A 21,056-nucleotide genomic window follows, 5' to 3' on the forward strand; every position below is an offset into this window, starting at 1 on the left:
TTTTAAAAAAAACAAGACTGTGACCAATTGTTGTGACGTGAACAAAGTCACCAGAGACACTGAAGCTAGTGGATATAGAAGTGCTAATCCATCAAACACAGCAGGTGGTATCATATTCGAGACGCTCTTAGAAGAAGAGGCCTGTCTGACCCAATATTACATGACATTTTTATTTGCTAAAAGTTCAAAGATAGCAGCAGGACAATCCTATAGTTACAATGTACCTACAATGCTTCCTTTGAGTTGCATATAATTTTCAAACACCACCTTCTTTGTACCCACACACCAGTCACCCAAAATGAATGTCAATCCCCACTGACTCTAGGCTGCATTCGTGCACAGGCAGACATGTGAGGTCCAAGTGGATTGACCCCAATCTGCAACTCCAGGAAGCTCATTGTTCAGAGCTGCATTTTTAAATTCCATCTGCATTCCACAGTCAGATCTGAAGAATGGCTGCTGTTGAAATTAATATTTGCTGTATACCCTAGCTCCAGAATACGCTCTAACACCATACACCTTCAACATACTGGTCATGAATTTATAAATCTCTAAGTAGTTTTATTATTGTAATATTTACCGGGAGACGGTGGAAAGACTTGTCTTGCAAATCGTTCATATGGAGGTGGATCAATTTGTGACATTAGTGCATTGAGGAATTACAAGGGAAAGCTGAATAAAGTGCCAGTGTTACTGAGACAGTGTAGGCAGACAGCGTGAGGCACCATCATAAAGAGGTAGACTGTGAGGTCAAGAGTCCATCCCATCTTACTGTAAACTGTTCAATGGTCTCAGAACTGCCCTGAGCCTAGTGGCACATGTTCTCGGGCTTCTGTACGCTGTCCCAAAGGAAGAGGGGCAAAGAGCAAACGTAGGGGTGGCTTATGTCTTGGATTGTGCTGGCTGCTTTACTGAGCCTCGCCTCAGGTCACCCCTTTATGGTCAACACTCCCCACTCCAGGGAAAACAGTCAGAATCAAGTTTATTATCACCCACATATGTTGTGAAATTTGTTAACTTAGCAGCAGCAGTTGAATGCAATATAGAAGAAGAGGGAAAAAAATTAGTAAATCACTTAAGTATATGGATAGACTGTGCAAAGAAACCAGAAATAATATATATTAAAATTGAGGTAGTGTTCACGGATTTGATGTCCATTTAGGAATCGGATCAAGCTCTTCAAGCTCCAAATGAAGAAGTTGCTGTCTGGCCTTCTTTATAACTACGTCGATATGTTGGCACCAGGTTAGGTCTTCAGATAACTTGACATTCAGGAATTTTAAACTGCTCGCTCTCTCCACTTCTGAACTCTCTATGAGGATAATCTTATCCTGTCGCTCCTTCTAACTCAAGCCCTCCAGTCCAGGTAAAATTGTTGTGTATCTTTTTGCACCCTGTCTAGCTTAACCACATCCTCCCTGGAGAATGGTGATTAGACTACACACAAAACTCCATATGCTGTCTCAGAAATGCCCTACATGGTGCCCCAACTCTTGTACTCAATACTCTGTATGATTAAGGCAAGCCGACCATGCGCCTTCTTCATCACTTTAGGGAGCTGTGTCCTTAAACCTTGCCATTCTTCAATGGGCATTGACAGTTACGTATGTATGGAGCAGTAGGATTAAATGTTTTTACTGAGTCTTGTTAGCTACTCCACACGCTGGGCAACTTGCAGGGCGTGAGTAACAAGCCAAGCCCACCAAGATGAAAATACGCACACTGGAAAGCCCGTGTGAGAAGAGCGTACTCTGCCCATAGGAAGCCTGATCGATTCACCAGCGATCAGTTGGTTGCATACGGAGTTGCCGCATTCTCGCGATCGAACCAATACGGCTCACGCGCCTTTTGACCCTGTGTACAGGGCAGTTGGGTGGATAATCACTGCAACATCGCCCTTTCACTTAACCTCACAATTGGCGAATGGTAATCTGATGTATCTCTGACCCATGCCGGCTCTCCTAACACACCTTATCATTCCACATTCTTCTTCTGCCCCAAGTTCTCCAGCCTTCCAGACAAAATGACATAAACCTATCTGTAATTTGAGTTTCATCCTTTCTTTAACCAAGAGAGGTGTTTGCTAGCTTCATTCAGCCCAGGTTGTGGTGGAAAAGGATTTGCAGTGCCCTCGGCCAACTGTCTTACTATCTTTTGAAATCATCAGAGGCTTGTGCACAACAGCACCCATAGATCCTTTCATCATGTCTTTCTGTCCTGTGATGAGGTTTGCTGCCCCATGTAAGTTGTTTTTAGAGATAGTACTGTAATAATGGTTTTGCTGTAAGAATTCTTCTTTCAACATCAGTTTCTACCAGCATTGGTAACTTGACCATCCCACGCTCCTCATATCCTTTGCTCACTCCCGTCGATTTTGAGCAGTGCTTTATTCATTATACTGCTCTCAGCTTCCTTCCCTGATCCTCTTACTGGTTAGTACTAATCTTAAAATCTCCCAATCACATTTCCTGTTGGTTCTGAACTATATACACCCTTCCCTTCTCAATTTCTTTCTGCCTCACCACACTTCCTTATTTCCCTTTAATCCAACCTGTTTTATTTTTGTTCTTCTGCATTTTAGATTAGACTTCAAAGTGCAAACAACACATACAAAATGCTGGTCAGGACGAAGGGTCTCGGCCCAAAACGTCGACAGTGCTTCTCCCTATAGATGCTGCCTGGCCTGCTGCGTTCCACCAGCATTTTGTGTGTGTTGTTTGAATTTCCAGCATCTGCAGATTTCCTCGTGTTTGCTCTTCAAGGTGCAATGTCATTTCCCCCAAAAGCATTTCTATTCAGTGTACATCTTTCACAAGTTGTTCCTTTCTCACGAAAGCTTTCACGTCTGAGATCCGCTCTCCTGAAATCCAGTGTGTCACCTGTTCCAAACTTTCAATATTATCAACTTACAGTAGAGAAGAATGCTGGCTTTCCTGTTCTTGGGTTGCTAGTTTAGAGCTAACCCAGTATTGCTTCAGAATCAGAATTGAGTTTATGTTTACTGACATATGTCATGAAATTTGTAGTTTTGTGGCAAGAGTATAGTGCAATACATCAAACATGACTATACAGTAAGTTACAATTGTGGGAATGCTATATTGTCTCCAGAATGTGAGGCGGCATTTGCAGGCTACCCTTGTGTGTGTTGGTTGTTGACTCTAACAATGCCATTTACTATGTTTCGATGTACGTGTGATAAATAAACTTGAAACTTGAATAAGAAATGTATATTTTTTTTAAAAAAGAGTAAAATTGTGAGGTAGTGTTAATGGAAGAATAAAAATTGAGTGTAGTTCTTCTTCCCCTCTGCTGTCAGATTTCTGAATGGACATCGAACCCATGAACACTACTTTCTAATTTCCTTGTTTTGCACTACTGATTTAACTAATTTATACACTGTAATTCAGTTTTTCTTTTTTCTCTCTATTATGTATTGCATTGTACTGCTGCTACAAAGTTAATACACTTCATGACATGTGCCAGTGATATTAAATCTGATTCTGATTGCGATCTCCTCCCTCATGGTTGTACTGAGAAGAGGGCATGTCCTGGGTGGTGAGTTTCCTTAAAGATGGATGCCACCTTTCATGCGGCACTGCCATTTGGAGATGTCCTTGTTCTTCCTTGCCTCGTTTTTCTTCACCCACTGGTTTGATGCTTTGAATTAGTTTGGAGCTCTCTTTTGCAGTGCGTATTCTAAGCCACCCACTGCCCCCCCTCCCTTTTGTCCAGGCCTGGTCAATGCATGGGTTGAGACAGGTGCACGTTTGGACAAGCCCTGGTATTTGTTAGTTCAGCAATCCCACTGCCCCAGCAACCTGGGTTTGATTCTGATCCTGCCTGTGTGGAGTTTGCATGTTCTTCCTGTGACTGCATTGGTTTTCATTAGGGACTTCTGCTTCCTGCCCCTTCTCAAGGATATGTGGGTTGTTGGCTCTTTGGGTGGTTAAAAAGGTGTATGGAGTGTTGGCCTTCATTTGTCAGGGGATTGAGTCAGGAGCCAAGAGGTAATGCTGCAGCTCTATAAGACCCTGGTTAGACCACACCTGGAGTGCTGTGCTCAGTTCTGGTTTCCTCATTATAGGAAGGGTGTGGAAGCCTTAGTGAGGGTGCAGCGTGCCTGGATTAGAGAGCATATCTTATCAGGTTAGGTTGAGCAAGCTAGGGCTTTACTCTTTGGAGTGAAGGAGGAAGAAAGGTTGGTATCTTGATAGTGGTGTATAAGATGAGATACATAGATAGTGGACAGCCAGAGACATTTTCACAGGGCAGAAAAGGCTAATACAAGGAGGTGTTTGACAGAAAGTACAGAGGTAAGATTTTTTTTGACGCAGGGAGTAGTAGGTGCATGGAATGTCCTGCAAGTGGTAATAGAGGTGCCTTAGAAAGGCGTCATCCATCATTACCCAGAGCATTCCCTCATCTCATTGCAACGATCAGGAAAGAGATACAGAAGCCTGAAGGCACACCCTCAGTGATTTAGGGACAGCTTCTTCCCCTCTGCCATCCGGTTTCTGAATGGACACTGAACACTGAATTTCTGATTTTTTTTGCACTACTTATTTTTAACTTAAATTTTTAATGGACATATATATACTTTGTGTAAATTTTTCCTCTATATTTATTTATCTTGTACTGCTGCTGTAAAGTTAATGGATTTCATGACATATGCCAGTGATATTGATTCTGATTCTGATTCTGAAATACATTAGGGACATCTAAGATCTCTCAGATAAGATGAAAGAAAAATGGAGGGCTATGTGGGAGGGAAGAGTCAGCTTGATCTTGGAGGAGATTAAAGGGTCAGCACAGTATTATGGGCCAAAGGGCCTGTACTGTGCTATAATATTCTATGTTCTAATGTAGCTGAGTGGTAGTAGAACTGGGAAAGAGGGTGGGGGAAGCAGTTAGTAAGTGCCTGAGAAACTAGGTTACAGATAAATGGGGGAGTGACATTGTTTCGAAGGCTAGCTTTGGCTAAACGGTTTGAGTGGCGTCTTTATTTGTCTATTAAAGGAACATGAGCTGAGCTCTCTGAGAACAGTGCTGTATGTTGTCTCAAGCTCTTCTGTCAAACAGATTGAGCATCAACATTCCCTGATGGAGGTGTGCAAGATGGTAAGAGGCGTGGATAGAGTGAGCAGCCAGAGACATTTTCTAGGGGCGGATATGGCTAATATGAGAGCACATAATTTTAAGATTATTGAAGGAGAGTATAGTCAGGATATCAGAGGTAGATTCTTTTTTGCGCAGAGAGTATTGTGTGCATGGAACATCTTGCTGGGGTGATGATAAAGGCAGATACATTAGAACGTAGAAGAGTACAGAACAGAAACAGGCAATTTGTGCCGAACCAGCTAATATGCAAGTCAAAAACACCCAAACATTGATCCCTCCTGCCTACAGAATGCCCATATCCCTCCATTTATGTGCCTATCAAAACGTCTCTTAAAAGCCTCTCATGTATTTGCCTCTGCCACCATACTAGCCAGTGCACTCTAGGCATCCACGACTCTCTGAGTGTAAAACTTGCCCCTCACATCCCCCTTAAACCTACCCCCTCTCACCTTCAGTGCATGCCCCCTGGGAAACAGATACTCCCTGTCTACTCTATATACCTCTAGCAGATTTCCCCTCAGTTGCTGGTGCTCCAGAGAAAACAGCCCATGCTTGTCCAGCCTCTCACGATAGCACATGCCCTCTAAACCAGGCAGCGTCCTGGTAAACCTGTTCCGCACCCTCTCCAAAGCCTCAACAGCTTTCCTGTAGAAGGGTGACTGGAACTGTATGCATTACTCGAGATGTGGCCGAACCAGAGTTTCATAAAGTTGCAACATAAACCTCTTGGCTCGACTAATAAAAGCAAGCATTCCATAAACCACCTTATCGACATGTGTGACCACTTCCAAAGAGCTATGAACTTCAATCCCAAGATCCCGCTGCTCAGCACCACTGTTAAGAACCTTGAATTAGGGGCATTTATGAAACTTGAATGGGCACATGGATGATTAAAAAAAATGGAAGGCTACGTAGGAGAGAAAGGTTAGATTGATCTTAGAGTAAGTTAAAATATTGGCACAACATTATGGGCCGAAGGGCCTTTACAGTTCTGTAATGTGCTGTGTTCTAATAACTGTCTAACTGTCATTGACTAAGTTCAGAGCCTTTTGATGAGAAATGCTATTTTGTGAAATGCCATCTGAAGGTCAGTGATGGTAAAATTCAAAGTAAATTTACTATCATGAAATTTATATGTCACCATATACTATCATGAAATTTATATGTCACCATATACTATCCTGAGATTCATTTTCTTGGCAGCATTCACAGAACAAATAAATAAAATCAAATCAGTGAAAAACTGCGCACAAAAACTGACAAGCAACCAAAGTGCAGAAGAAGATAAATACAAAGAAAATCTAATAATAGTAAATAAATAATATTGAGAACGTGAGTTGCAGAGTCCTTGAAAGTGAGTCCATAGGCTGTGAAATCAGTTCAGCTTTGAGGTGAGTGATGTTATCCATGCCAGTTCAGGAGCCTGATGGTTGAAGGGTTATAACTGTTCCTGATCCTGGTGGTGTGGGACCCAAGTCTCTTGTATCTGCTGCCCAATGGCTGCAGTGAGAAGAGAGTGTGGCCTGGATGGTGGATGTCCTTAATAATGGATGCTGATCTCAAGGTCATTATCTCGGAGTAATTGTGATAGCAATCTAACCTGCTCTTCTTCCTCTTTCAGGTCTCTGGACTTTCCTGTGGTTTGTTGGCTTCTGTTTCCTCACCAATCAATGGGTGTCGGCAATTAAGGACCTCCCTATAGGGTCGGATAGTGCCCGGTCAGCCATTGCCTTCTCCTTCTTCTCCATTTTTAGCTGGGTAAGTAGAAAACGGCCGGCTGGTAGTGTAGTGGTATCAGCACTGGACTCCAAGGCAGATGATTCAGAGTTCAAACCCAGCCAGGTCCCAACCTGGGGAGCAGCAGTATCTGCATGGAAGAAAGGCCTGGCAGTCTACTAGTGTGAAAACCCTTTGGACCTATGGTCCATGAGGTCACAAAGAGTCAGACTGAACTAAACGACTGAACAACAACAACAAAAGTAGAAACTACTTAGATGCCTGCGGCTTTGTAGGCACCCCTTTCTCAGGGGAGAAGACGGTGCCTTCAATGAGAGGCCATGCCCTCTTCTCAATACTACCTTTGAGCAGGAGGTTCAAAAAGTTTAGGTCCCACTCCACCAAGTTCAAGAATACAACCATCAGGCTTCTGAACCGGTGTGGATAACTTCACTCAGTACTACTCAGAAATGCCTCTACAATCTACAGACTCACTTTCTAGGACTCTTTACAACTCATGTTCTCCATATTATTTTTTTGGTTGCACAGTTTACCTTTTTCTTTGCATATTGGTTGTTTGTCAGTCTTTGTTTATATAAAGTTTGACATAAATTGTATTCTTTATTTTCTTGTAAAAGCCAGAAAGAAAATGTATCTCAAAGTAGTATATGGTAACGTATATGCACTTCGATAATAAATTTGCTTTTATCTTAGAAATAAATTAAGTATTGAAATGCATAGTTGCCATCCTCTCTTCGTCACCCAGTATTCAGACCGAACTAAAGTAGTTCTTTCTTCTCCAGCGGTTTACCTTTTCCACTTATCACCTCACAGCTTCTCACTTCATCCTCCCCCTTCCTCCACACACCACCACACCTGGCTTCACCTATCACCTTTCACCTTGTACTCAATTCCCCTTTCCCCCACCACCTTATTATGGCTTCTTCCCCCTCCCTTTCCAGCCCTGATGAAGGATATCGGCCTGAAATGTTGACTGTTCATTTCCCTTCCTAGATGCTGCCTGACCTGCTGAGTTCCTCCAGCATTTTGTGTGAGAGACCATGACCTAACCTCTTGCACTGAAGTGACTACGTCTGGGTAGTCACCATGCATCCCCTTCCCTGCTGCTGATGTTATCCTTAACCTCTTAACTTTGTTTTGTTACTAACAGCAGAGATTGTCAGAAAGTTAAGTCGACCTGTATGGGGAGTGCTGCGTATACAGGGCCCTCAACATTGTCTTTGTGCCCTCCCATCCACCTCACAATCTCTTTGACCCCCTACCATCAGGCAGAAGGACTGCTGGAATGGGAAGTAGCTTGTTCACCCAGACCATGGGACTTCTGACCTGCTGGACACTACCCATATCTCATCAAGTGCCAGCAGTGTAATACTGTTTACTTTTTAACTTGTGTCATAAATGCTCCTTGTACTAAATGCCAGTCTATTGGAATATATTTTATTTTATGTAAATCTACTTGTAGTGATGTTACTTTATGGGTACAGTGTGATTATATGCACCTTGGTCTGGAGGAACGTTTTGCGGTATACACGTAGACATTTGAAATGACGGTAAGCTTGAACTCAAGCTTAAGTTGTTGCCCACACTCGGAAGGGATTGATGCTTTCAACAGACTTCAGCTGTTATCTGCAATAATGTAATTCCAGCCTTATGGTCAGCAATTAGAGTAATTGGAAGAGGGAAGGCCTCGCCAGTTCAAATTCTTTTTTTCATGACATGAAATCAGAATCAAATAAAGGGCAAATGTTCCGCTTTGCATGTTTCAGGAGTTAACTGCAACTTTCACAATGCTCAAAAAAAACTTTTCCTGCCACCAGAACATACATTCAGTGGCCACTTTATTAGGCACTCCTTGTTCATGCAAACACCTAATCAGCCAATGGTGTGCAGCAACTCGATGCATAAAAGCATGCAGACATGGTCAAGAGGTTTAGTTGTTGTTCAGACCAAACATCAGAATGGGGAAGAAATGTGATCCAAGTGACTCTTCCTGTGGAACAATTGTTGGTGCCAGATGGGGTGGTTTGAGTATCTCAGAAACAGCTGACTCCTGCGTTTTTTTTTTGCACGCGACAGTCTCCAGAGCGATCAGCACGTGGAGAGAGAAGGAGGGAAGGATTATGAGATCTGGAAACCCTTAGAATATATAGATCCCACTTGAAGCTCCAGCAATAGAGAACCCCTTTGGAGAGCAATTACTCAACTCGAGTAATTGGATTACTGCTATTACTATTGCACTGTACTGCTGCCAGGAAACAGCACAATTCACAACAAATGTCAGCAATAATCCAGTGCCAAAGAAACTAAAAGCAAGGATGTAATGCTGGGGCTTTGCAAGGCATTGGTCAGAGCGCACTTGGAATATGGTGAACAGTTTTATCTAAGAAAGTACTGTATGTGCTGGCATTGGAGAGGATCCAGAGAATATCCACAATCCGGGTGTGAAAGGGTTTGTGTCTGATGAGTGTTTGATGGCTCTGGGCCTGTAGTTTAGAAGAAGGAGAGGGAATCTCTTGGAAGCCTATCGAATACTGAAAGACCTAGGTAGAGTGGAAATGGAATGTTTCCTACAGTGGGGGAGTTTAGGACCAGTGGGCACAGCCCCGAATGTCCCTTTAGAACAGAGACGAGGAGGAATTTTTTTAGTCAGAGGGTGGTGCACTACCAGTCGAAGCGGGTTCTATTTCAACATTTAAAACAAGTTTGGATAAGTACGTGGATGGGAGGGCTATGGAGGGCTATCATCTGGGTGCAGGTCGATAGAAATAGTCAAAGTAATAATTTGGCACAGACTAGATGGGCCAAAGGGCCTGTTTCTGTGCTATAGATTTATATGACTCTATGAAACATACAGTGAAATATGTCAACACGTACAAGCTGGAGGAATTCAGCAGGTCGGGCAGCATCTGTTGAAATGAGCAGTCAACATTTCAGGCCCTTCGTATGTCGTTTGTGCCAACAGCTAACACGCACTTATGGTGTGCTGGGCATGGTCTGCAAGTTTCAACAACAGAGCATCCCCACAACTTGCTAACCCTAATGCATTTGTCTTTGAATTTGGGACGAAACTGGAGCACCCGGAGGAAACCCATGTAGTCACATGGAGAACGTACAAACTCCTCACAGGCGGCAGTGGAAATTGAACCCCGAGTTGGCGATATAAAGTGCGGTGCGATCCCCTATGCTACCATTCTGCCTCAAGCTGAGAGCTCTGCACGCTGTGCTGCCGTTGAGTTCCCAGGAGATGGGCAGCGGAAGGTCTAATTGGAACCCATGAGAGCTCTATGTGGATGGAGGAAACTCCCTGGTGTTTCCATTAAGGAAACACAAGAGGGAGAAACCTTAGTAAAGAATTGGACATGTGGGACTGAGATGAGGAAAAATATCTTTGCGGGAATAGTTGAGTCTTTGGAATGTTTTTACTCCAGCAGCTGTGGAGGCTTGTGCATTCAGTTCTATTAGAAAAGACATTGACCTGGATGTTAAGGGAATTGAGGGATATGGAGCTCTTTAGTGACCACTCTGCATCTAATCAAAGCTTTATTTGTTCGTATTGTACATCTTTTTTATGATTGCAAGTCACTGCTAGATACTAAAAACATCAACTACTTCAGATACATGAAGTATAAAAGGGAGGTGAGAGTGGATACTGGGCCACTGGAAAACACTGCTGAGTAGTTAGTAATGGGGGACAACGAAATGGCGGGCAAACTGAATAAGTATTTTGCATTACTCTTCTCTGTGGAAGACACCAGCAGTACGGTGGAAGTTCCAGGTGTCAGGGGGCATGAAGTGTGTGAAGTTACCATTACTAGAGAGAAGGTTGTTGGGAAGCTGAAAGGTCTAAAGGTAGATAAGTCACCTGGACCAGATGCTGTACATGCCAGAGATCTCAAAGAGGTGGCTGAAGAGCTCATGGAGGCATTAGTAATCTTTCAAGAATCACAAGATTCAGGAATGGTTCCTAAAGGCTGGAAAATTGCAAATGTCACTCCATTCTCCAAGAACAGAGAGAGGCAGAAGAAGGGAAACTATACACCAGTTAGTCTGACCTCAGTGGTTGGGAAGGTATTAGAGTCGATTATTAAGGACTCAGGGTACTTGGAAGCACGTTATAAAATAGGCCATAGCCAGCATGGTTTCCTTAAGGGAAAATCAGCTTGACAGATCTCTTGGAATTCCTTGAAGAAATAACCAACAGGATATTCAAAGGTTGATTTTGTGAACTTGGATTTTCAGAAGATCTTTGACAAGTTGCCACACATGAGGCTGCTTAAAAAGCTACAAGCCCATTGTATTACAGGAAAGATTCTAGCATGGATAAAGCAATGGCTGATCGGCAGGAGGCAAACAGTGGGAATAAAGGGAGCCTTTTCTGGTTGGTCGGTGACTAGTGGTGCTCCACAGGGTCTGTGTTGGGACTGATTCTTTTTACATTTTATGTCAATGATTTGGATGATAGAATTAATGGCTTTTTTGCAAAGTTTGAAGACAACATGGAGATAGGTGGAGGGGCAGGTAGTTTTGAGGAAGTAGAGAGTTTACAGAAGAACTTGGATTAGGAGAATGGGCAAAGAAGTGGCAGATGAATACAGTGTTGGGAAGTGTATGGTCATGCACTTTGGTAGAAGAAATGAAAATGTTAACTATTTTCTAAACGGAGAGAAAATACAAAAAAAAAACTGAGGTGCAGAGGAACTTGGGAGTCCTAATGCATGATTCCCTAAAGGTTAATTTGCAGATTGAGTTTGTGGTGAGGAAGGCAAATGCAAAGTTAGCATTCATTTCGAGAGGATTAGAATATAAAAGCAGTGATGTAATGTTGAGACTTTTTTAAGCACTGGCGAGCCCTCACTTGGAGTAGTGTGAGCAGGTTTAGGCCTGTTTTCTTAAAAAGGATGTGCTGAAACTGGAGAGAATTCAAAGGAAGTTCACGAAAATGAATTCAGAGTTGAATGGCTTGTCATATGAAGAGTGTTTGTTGGCTTTGGGCCTGTATCTCATTGAAACCTGTCAAATGGTGAAAGGCCTTGATTAAGAGGATGTGGAGAGGATGTTTCCTATGGTGGTAGAGTGTTAGCCCAGAGAATACAGCCTCAGAATAGACAGGTGTCCTTTTAGAATGGAAAAGAGGAGGAATTTCTTTAGCTGGAGAGTGGCGAATCTGTGGAATTCTTTGCCACAGGCAGTTGTGGGGCCAAGTCTTTATGTATATTTAAGGCAGAGGCTGATAGATTCTTGATTGGTCAGCATGAAGGGATACGGGGAAAAGGCAGGAGATTGGGGCTGAGAGGAAAAATCAGCTTAGCCATGATGAAATGGTGGAGCAGACTCGATGGGCCAAATAGCCTAACTCTGCTCCTATATCTTGTGGTTTTATGATCTTTTGGACTATAATATAAAATAGTCTTTTGGACTGTTGCGTGCTGTTGTGTTTTCGCCTGGACTTGTGTACTGTTGGATGGTGCCCGGTACAAAAAAGTGTGCGAATGATTGTCTTGGATGTTTATATTGTGAATGCAAGACCCTGTTGGACACTGGTAATGCAGAACTGTGCAAGTCTGGTTCATTGGCTCAGTGGTGAGTCCGGTGGCGGCGGAGCTGCGTTGCCTCAATTGCGTTGCGGACTAGGCCTAGGCCGCGGGGTCACCTGTTGCAGTCATCTTTGGGAGGGGATGCTGAGCCGGTGAGGGAGAGGCCTCTGGAATCTGAACCGAGTAAGGGGCCAGGTCCTCCCGTTGGTGCAGTTCTTCATTGTGTGCTCAGTGAAAGAACAAACCGGATGCTCAGGGACTTGAGCTTTTTTTTCTTCGTGACATTTTTTTTCTCTGAAATCACAGCCACCATATGTACTATGTGCAGTGTGTTGTGTGCTGTTGGTGATATGCTTTGCACCTTGGTTCAGGAGGAACTTTGTTTCGTTTGGCTGTATTCATGTATGGTTGAAGGTTAGCCATGATCTGGAAGGAACTGTGGAGATGGAAAAGAACCAAGTGGCCACCACCTATAGCTCTTTCTTCTGTAAGCTCCACCACACCGCATTTCTTCTGGCCTGATACCGCAGAGCATTTTGGGCACGGCGTTGAACTTGACAAGTTCAAAGCTTGTGTACAGCTGACCCCTGCATTACAGGGATACGAGGGTGGAGGGCGGTGGTGGGACATTGCTTTCCTGGAAGCTGATCCATATCGTCACTTTCTATAATGCAAAGCTGCATTATCTGCACGTGCGTTCAGAAACATAGAACCATAGAAAACCTACAGCACAATACAGGGCCTTTGGCCCACAAAGTTGTGCCTGAACATGTAAATTACTAGACTTCCCCATAGCCCTCTATTTTTCTAATCTCCATGTACCTATCCAAAAGTCTCTTAAAAGACCCTATCATATCCGCCTTCACCACCGTTGTCGGCAGCCCCATTCCACACACTCACCACTCTCTGAGTAAAAAACTTACCCCTGACATCTCCCTTATACCTACTCCCCAGCACCTTAAACCTGTGTCCTCTTGTGGCAACCATTTCAGCCCTGGGAAAAAGTCTCTGACTACCCACATGATCAATGCCTTTCATCATCTTATACACCTCTTTCAGGTCACCTCTCATCCTCCGTCGCTCTAAGGAGAAAAGGCCGAGTTCACTCAACCTACTAATATGAATTCGAAAGCAAAATCAGTTTTGTATTTATTTGTATTTACTTTTATTCACGCAAGTTCAGTGAAGATGATTTGTATTCAAGTATTGCGGATTGTGTGAGGGCATATTTCTGTTATCCAAACGGCCTCAACACAAAGGTTGGGGGAGCATTTGGGCTGTATTAAAAAAAAGTCCAAAAGTCAAAATATTACAAAAGGGGTGGGTGGGTGGAACTGCACAGAATCTCTGCAAAACCTGGGGTCTTTGTAATCCTTGTAATATCAAGGGGCATAATTTTTAAGGTTTTTTGGAAAGTACAGCGGGCTGTCTGTTCTTTACACAGAGTGGTAAGTGCACAGATGACTTTGGTAATGGTAGAGGTAACATTAGGGGCATTTAAGAAACAGATGGGCACATGGATGATAGAAAAATGGAGGGAAGAGTTAGATTGATATTAAAGTAGGTTAAAATGTTGGCACAACATTCTGGGCTGAAGGACTGTGTTGTACAGTTCTATGTTAAAACAGAACTGCAGCCCAGCTCTTGCGCCAAGGAGATTTTTGTGGGACAGGGATGTTCCATTGGACTGCCAATTCCCAATCTTAACTCTTGCCTTTTTTTTCTGTCTAGGCCTTTCTGACTTTTTCTGCCTACCGGAGGTTTCAGATGGGTGTCTCCGACTTCTCCGACCGATACACAGATCCATCGAGTGACTACCCACCGTACCCCAAAGTGGTAGACAACTACCAGCAGCCTCCATTTGGTAATGCACCCCAGCCGGGCACCAATGAGTACCACCCGCCCACGTACTAAGCCCGCTGGGCACCCTCCCGAGAGCTCCACCTGAACATGAGGCAAAAACTGGACTGTGCATTGACGAATAGGAAAAGCCACTGTTGCCACAGTCCAAGCTTTCTCCCAATTTAAGGATTTGACCTTTTTTTTTCCTTCTGTACCCTTCCCCCATCGCACTCTTGTCATTGCTTCCCATGACTTTATTATTTTCCTGCCCCTCCCCCTGACAGGATGGCAGGTGTTCAGCTGAGCATCCCCTGACGACACTGGTGGGTTTGAAAGGGAGCCTACTGAGTCAACACTCCCATTCTGTTGCGAGGAGTAAGTCGAGGCTTATAAAAGGATGAGGGCATGGGATGGAGTCCATAACCCCTTCCCTTTTGCAAGGTTTCTTCTATAAAAGGTCCTTTTTCTTCCAAAGGCATGATCTTTTCCAAGCTAGAGATTTGTCATCAAATTGCGGCCTACTCACTCAGCAGTGAAAGGTTGTGTTGACTACTGTTTGGGTGTTGGTAGGCAGTGGTTTCAACCTGGGTTAATATGATCTAGTACCAATCTTCACAATAACATAGTGCCAAGATAAGACCCACCTTTGAACTTGTGGTTTCTTAGCAATTCTTTGTCTCGAATGAGTTTCTGTATGCTATCAGACTCCCACTCTTGATTTCTATTTCTAATTTGGACATGTCAGGGGTGTTGATATCTAGCTCCATGAAAACTATTCTATTTCCACTTGAGTTGCATTTGCTGAGCACTGAGGCCACTATTAGTTGTCCAGGAAGACAAGCCTAGTCCCAATGCCATTGGAGGTTATCGTGCAGTTGGTAGGTGCCTTTCCTTTTGACATTGTTCTGTGCCAAGTGCATTTGCTCTCCATTGTTAGAACCCAACCTATCCGCATTGAGCCTTTAGAAATGTCGAAGTGCACAGACAGTCCCCACTGTTGTGAGAAGGGTTTTTTGAGCCAGGTTTGATGCATCAGTGTCTGTTTGAGCAGTGCTCAGCGTGAAAGGGCTGGACTTTGCATTGTAGGCTCTGCACCTTGAACTTCGAGTCAGCATCTCTCCACACCAACTGTGTGAACTCTACTCGGTGCAGACCCTAGTGCTGTAGACCGTAGATTAGGCTCACATCTGTTGTTACTAGAAGATGCTTCTACTCTGGTTTAATGTGACCGCCATCATAGAAAAAGATCCCACATGGATGTTTTATAAAGTGAGAAGATGTTTAATCCTCACCACAATTCCCTCGGTTTTACAGTAAAGGAAAATAAAGGCTTAATGATAAAGGCAAGGGTGATAATGTAGAAGTGACTGGCAAACCATTACCTAGGGTATGTGAGACATTATCTGCAGTTAAGAGGGATAATGTTGGTAGGTGTGGGTAGGTGTAGTGTTTCTATGTGCAGTGGAGAGTTAGGGACCTTACTAAATCATTCAATGATACTCAGTCAAAACAAAAATAAGTTCTACATTTTTAACATTATTGGGATCTGCATGTACAATAATTGAATAACCTGGCACAGGGACCTGTTTCTGAAAAGTGTATTCATCTAATGCCCTAAAGCCTTTCAGAGACCAAAACCCTGATCACTGAATATGCTCAGCATCTCAAACTTTAATCGTTTCATTTTCTTTGGTGCCCTAAACCCTGACCCCTTGCTCTGGTGTCCGACACCTACTTTCATGTACTTTCATGCCTGGGAGTTTTGAAATTCATCTGCTTAGCTTCTGTTGGTCTCTAATGTGGTTTCTAAGATGGGTATGTTTTCTCATAAAATGAGTTCATAACCTCTTTATTATGGGGGTGGTAGGAATTGGAGAGGTCCATATCTTCCCCAGTCCCACAACACCTCCTTCCATGGCAGGCATAATTAATCATAATGTCACTTCTTCCTGATCTGACTTGGCTTGTGTTTATCCTATGCAGACTCCAGCCCGAGGTTCTGATTATTTCTCTGTTTTTTGCAGTCAGGAATTGAAAAGATAGAACTCATTGTCCAGCTTGTGTCCCATTATAGCTCAATAGAAATTGCTGAGATGGGGTAAAGCAAACTTTATGAAGTCTCTCCTTGTTCTCCCAAACTTGGGTTTGGGAGAAATTACAGGCATGTGCCTTTGTTTATGGATTGCATAACCTCATACACTTTCAACTTGTGACGACAAAATTCCAAAAGGCAGCCACCCCAATTTGACAAGATAAAAGTCCAGAAACATTGGGCCAAATACACATGTTGGAAGTTGAGATTTGTGTCAGTTTCTGAAGTCTCTGCCCCATAGAACTAGACATAACCATCCTTAGGAAATATCTCAAAAAATCCTTAGGAAATTGTTTCAATCTCATCATTCAATACTGTCACTAATTTATTTATAAATTGTGTCCTTGATAAAAGGAAGCCTAAATGAGAGAGTAATTGAGAAACACCAAACATAACATTTTGTAATGTTCCATTTTGCAGATGATTGGTTTCTATTGTTGTCGATCCTTGGGAATTGAACTACGTGTGGTTCTCATGTGTTGCTCTTCCCTTTGAGAATGTGTTTTGGGAGTTTTGAGCAGCTGAGCCTCTGCCTGCTGGCTGTGGTTTGGATTGTCATGTGCTGTAACCAGTTGCATTCTTGTTAAGAGGAAGCTCATCAAACCGTCCTGGAAGTGAATTCTAGGGCGTGAATCTTTCACTGCTCAAATTATTTTATTAACCTGGCAATGGGGATTGTAAATACTGAGTGCAAATTTTTACAGCGCCTTTGTAGATTTTCGAGAGCATTGGCGCACTTTGAGTCACCTTAAGTGTTGGATATTGGAGCGCAGGGATTCCTGGTTTTGCAGGTATGTGGCAACCCGAGCAAGCACTGTGTATATAGTTACATTTAACACAAGACAGGGGAAATGGGGCAATGTTTTGGCTGGGTTAAGAACCAGCAGAGACTAGAGGTTGTGCCTAGTGAAGGATCTAGTTGGAGATTAACTCCTTGTTCCACGGCATACTATGGTTATGTGTTCTAAATATTTTTGAGGTTCATAACTTCTCTTAATTATGGAGTTTGGGGGGGGGGGTGGAATGTTCTATGCTCCAGCTTTTGTCAATTATCCCCTTTCTTCAATGGTGGACATAAATATTTCTTATGTTTCAGCCAATCTTCGCCTCTCAATCAGTAACACGTACTGATCTCTCTACATTTACACAGCTCACTGTGGAAGCTTGCTGTGCACTGATATCCTGCATCACAACTATGAATATGTTTTAAACTGAGCTTCATTGGCTGCAAGACTTTTTTTTGAGATAAAGCCAGGGAGGAGCTGGGTAATTGATTTTTATTTTGACCTAGTGCAGAAGAGATTATAGCTTGTGGGAGATCAATAGTGCTGGAGGTTGCAGACTCCCGTACTTGAGCATCACTGTTCAGAAGAGCGGGTTGCGAAACCTGTCGGTTGATTCTGTCACAATCTCGTTCTTCATTTGCATCAGGAACAGAAGCTTGCTTGTTCACATAGATCAGGGCCAACTGTTCACCTCCCTATCTCTGCCCCACCCACTAGGGCTGCACACACTTAATAGCGTCGATATCAAATTGCTTTTGTTTGCTGGCTGGCCAGGACCATGTGCATTGATTAAAAGAAAGATCAAACTAATTAACTGTAAATAGAAACTTTTTCAGCATTTTCATGTTATTCTGTATAAAAGCATATGGTGCCGGAATCCAAGATAGACGAAAGTCTAAGCTGCCAATTTTTGTGTTCCTTGCGATTTTGACTCGTGTATGGTTTTAAAATGTTTCTGTGGGAAGTGACGTCAGTAGCACAGCTGACCAACCACAGTGGATTTTGTTTTTTTTGGGCGGAAGATTGCAGTATTGCACACTGCAAAGCAGTGGAGAGGTGGAAGAGACTGATTAGATCGTTAAAGGCACCAAAATAATCAGTTGCACAATTTGTGTGACCTGGTATCGGGGGAGGGTGATATTTCATTGTTTGAATCTTTTGTACCTCTTTATATTTGCGATTGCTTCGATAACCAAAATCACTTTTGTAAAAGGGTTCTTTTGTATTCGTTGTACTACTGAAACGGCTTTAAACGATGGGGTAATGTTATTTAGCTTTCGGTTAACTGTGGCAGTGGCTGATTGAATGTTTAAACAGAAATCACGTGCAAGGGGATGTGTTGTCTAGTGAGCTAAAAAAATGTGCTGTAAATTGCAAGTTGAAAAGATACCAGTCTGGGGCTGATCTGTCACCCAGTCGAGGAGATAAGAGGCTGAGCTTGCTAGCTTCAGGCTGAATCTCTGCCGGAGCTGAACAGGATAGTGTGTAATGGGATGGAATGGATCCGAGGATTAGCCATGTGTACCCCTACTGGTCTATAATGCCAAATGGTATTTCTGAAGCGAAGGACTATTCTGTCACTATTTGTGAGTGTGCCATATATGGATTTCACAAACAAAATCAGATGATATTTAAATTAACATGATGTTCCTCGGTTATTTCTCGCACTCAAAACAGGATCCAAAGTGCTATAGCCAGGGGCAGCCCCCAGTTTAAGCTAACGCTGAGTACTTTTGCACTGCACTGTCTGGGTCGTCGCTCAGCATACATAATGTGCAAAGTAGTGGAAGTCAGTTTCATTCTGGTTCTGGGCAAGAGTAAACCTCTCTGTGAGGCTTGCAGTAAAAGATTTTCCTTTCAGGTTTAGACTTGGCTTCCTCCCTCCTAAAGACTTCCCAGCGATCTAGTTACTACTGCTGGAAAGTGCAATTATGTGGGCTTTTTGTATACTCAATAGTACAATGAGCCAGACACCAGTTAGTGCCTTCAGGATAAAGCAAAATAAATTTTATTTTAATTCACTTTATGATAGAGCATTACATTTTAATGACCTTGTTGCCAAAGTAACATGGACAAAGGAGTGATGGTTAATATTTTTATTTTTAACATGTGTCTAAGTCACATGGGCTACATTTAAACTATCAGTGTCTGAACCAAAGATTTAAATTACTAAAGAACATTGGATAAACTGGCATGGGTTTCTTCAAAATACCTTGTGGCACTTGTTCACCTTTATGATGCCTGTTCATTGTTAATGGATTGTATTAGGGCCCATGTAGCAGTGCATTTTCCTCCTATCCCTTGTGTTCAGTGAGCCTTCTAAATAAAGCACACAAGGTCACTGTTCAACAATAATTCAACCTGCTGTACCAATAAACTTTTTGTGAAAGTGATGTCTGGTGTTATTGACTTCTATATTCTAGTGGTTGTGTATAATGCTGATTGAAAGCTGTTCCAAGTGGCTAGTTTCCTGAAAATAGTGAAATGTTTAAAAAACCAACTACTGTATAATTATTTAAATAAAATACAAAGCAAATTAGAACTATAAAAATACTATAGTACTGTAAGATTTTAGTTCCTTATAGTTGGGATTTATCCACCATGGCTATGCTTTTGAGCGACTGTGAACATAGTGCAAATTCTTTGTAGTTCCTAACTTGAAGTAGTGAAATAGTTTCATTTTCACACCTGGAGGTGCTAGACATGACCAAACCTGAGTGCTTAAAATTGCAGTGAGCAAAACAGCTTTAAATTTTGCTAATTAGCAGTGACAAAAATTGTATATCAGGTTTATCATTCACATGTCATGAAATTTTGTTTTTTGTAGCAACAGTATAGTGCAATAATAAACTTGAGTGCAATAATAAATCTAAGGCTCCCTAGTTATATTATGATAAATCTGTAATATATCTAAAACTTCTGCACAATACTGTATTTGCAACAGCACTAAGGGTAAGAGGAAGAATTTTTGTGGACTAATATTCTCAGCAGCATTAAGACTTCTATCACCCACACATCTGTTCATCTATAGGTGTCTCACCTATGCCGATGTTATATCTGGACTTGGCGAGAGGCTGCTAATGCTAAACAGCAGAGTAACTAGTACCTTGCTTGTTATATTTAGACATCTCTAGTCCTGGACATTATGCAACATGGTCAATTACTTTATCCCCAAAAACTGAAACAGTAAACTGGCAATAGCCCTGTTCTATCACATTTGACGTCAGTTGCACAATATCTGCATCCCCCCCCCCCCCCCCCCCCCGCCAAGGTAACATGGTAGTGTAATAGTTAGTACGATGCCAAGGACTGGGTAGGTTAACTGGTCACTGTAAAGGTAGTCCCGTGATTAGGTTAAATCAGGGTTGTTGGTTGTGTGGCTTTAAGGGCAGGAAGGATCTACTACATGTTGTACCACTAAAACACCTCATCTCCATCCCTGTATTATGTCTCGCACCTTTACCATTTGTAACCAAAGCTCTTAGTATTTAAAATACTGTATACATTGGAGATCTGAAACAAAATACTCAATTTTCAGGTTAGGTTCCTTTGGTTTTAGAAATGGTTATGACTAAGAGGTTTCCATACCCGAAACATTAACTGTTATTCTTTTTACAGATGCTGATTCTGAGTGAACCCAGAACTTGTTTTAGTACTAATCAAAATGTTTCTCCCTTCTGACCAAACTGTCAGTCACCTCGTATCGTTTAACAAAGATCTCTTCCCTGCATTCCTGAGAAACAATGCAATTATTTCATTAGTCAGGATGTAATGCTGTGACTTTATAAGGCATTGGTTAGACCACACTAGGGAGTATTGTGAGCAGTTGTGGGCCCCCTTATTAAAGTTAAAGGAAGGATGCGCTGGCATTAGGAAAGGTCCAGAGGAGGTTCATGAGAATGATTCTGGGAATGAAACAGTTAATAAGTTGCATTTGATGGCTTCAGT

General features: G+C 42.6%; 1 protein-coding gene across 1 annotated transcript in view; it reads left to right on the plus strand.

The window, feature by feature from the left end:
• Positions 1–19,994, plus strand: part of LOC132379981 (synaptogyrin-2-like) — a 54,665-nt gene extending 34,671 nt beyond the window's left edge. The window contains exons 3-4 of the mRNA XM_059948410.1: positions 6,740–6,876; positions 14,121–19,994. Of these exons, the coding sequence (XP_059804393.1) occupies positions 6,740–6,876; positions 14,121–14,303 (320 nt within the window). The 3' untranslated portion in view covers positions 14,304–19,994. The remainder of the gene's footprint in view (positions 1–6,739; positions 6,877–14,120) is intronic.
• The last annotated feature ends 1,062 nt before the right edge of the window (positions 19,995–21,056 follow it).

This window comes from Hypanus sabinus, chromosome 23 (assembly GCF_030144855.1).
Source record: "Hypanus sabinus isolate sHypSab1 chromosome 23, sHypSab1.hap1, whole genome shotgun sequence".
Taxonomy (NCBI): domain Eukaryota; kingdom Metazoa; phylum Chordata; class Chondrichthyes; order Myliobatiformes; family Dasyatidae; genus Hypanus; species Hypanus sabinus.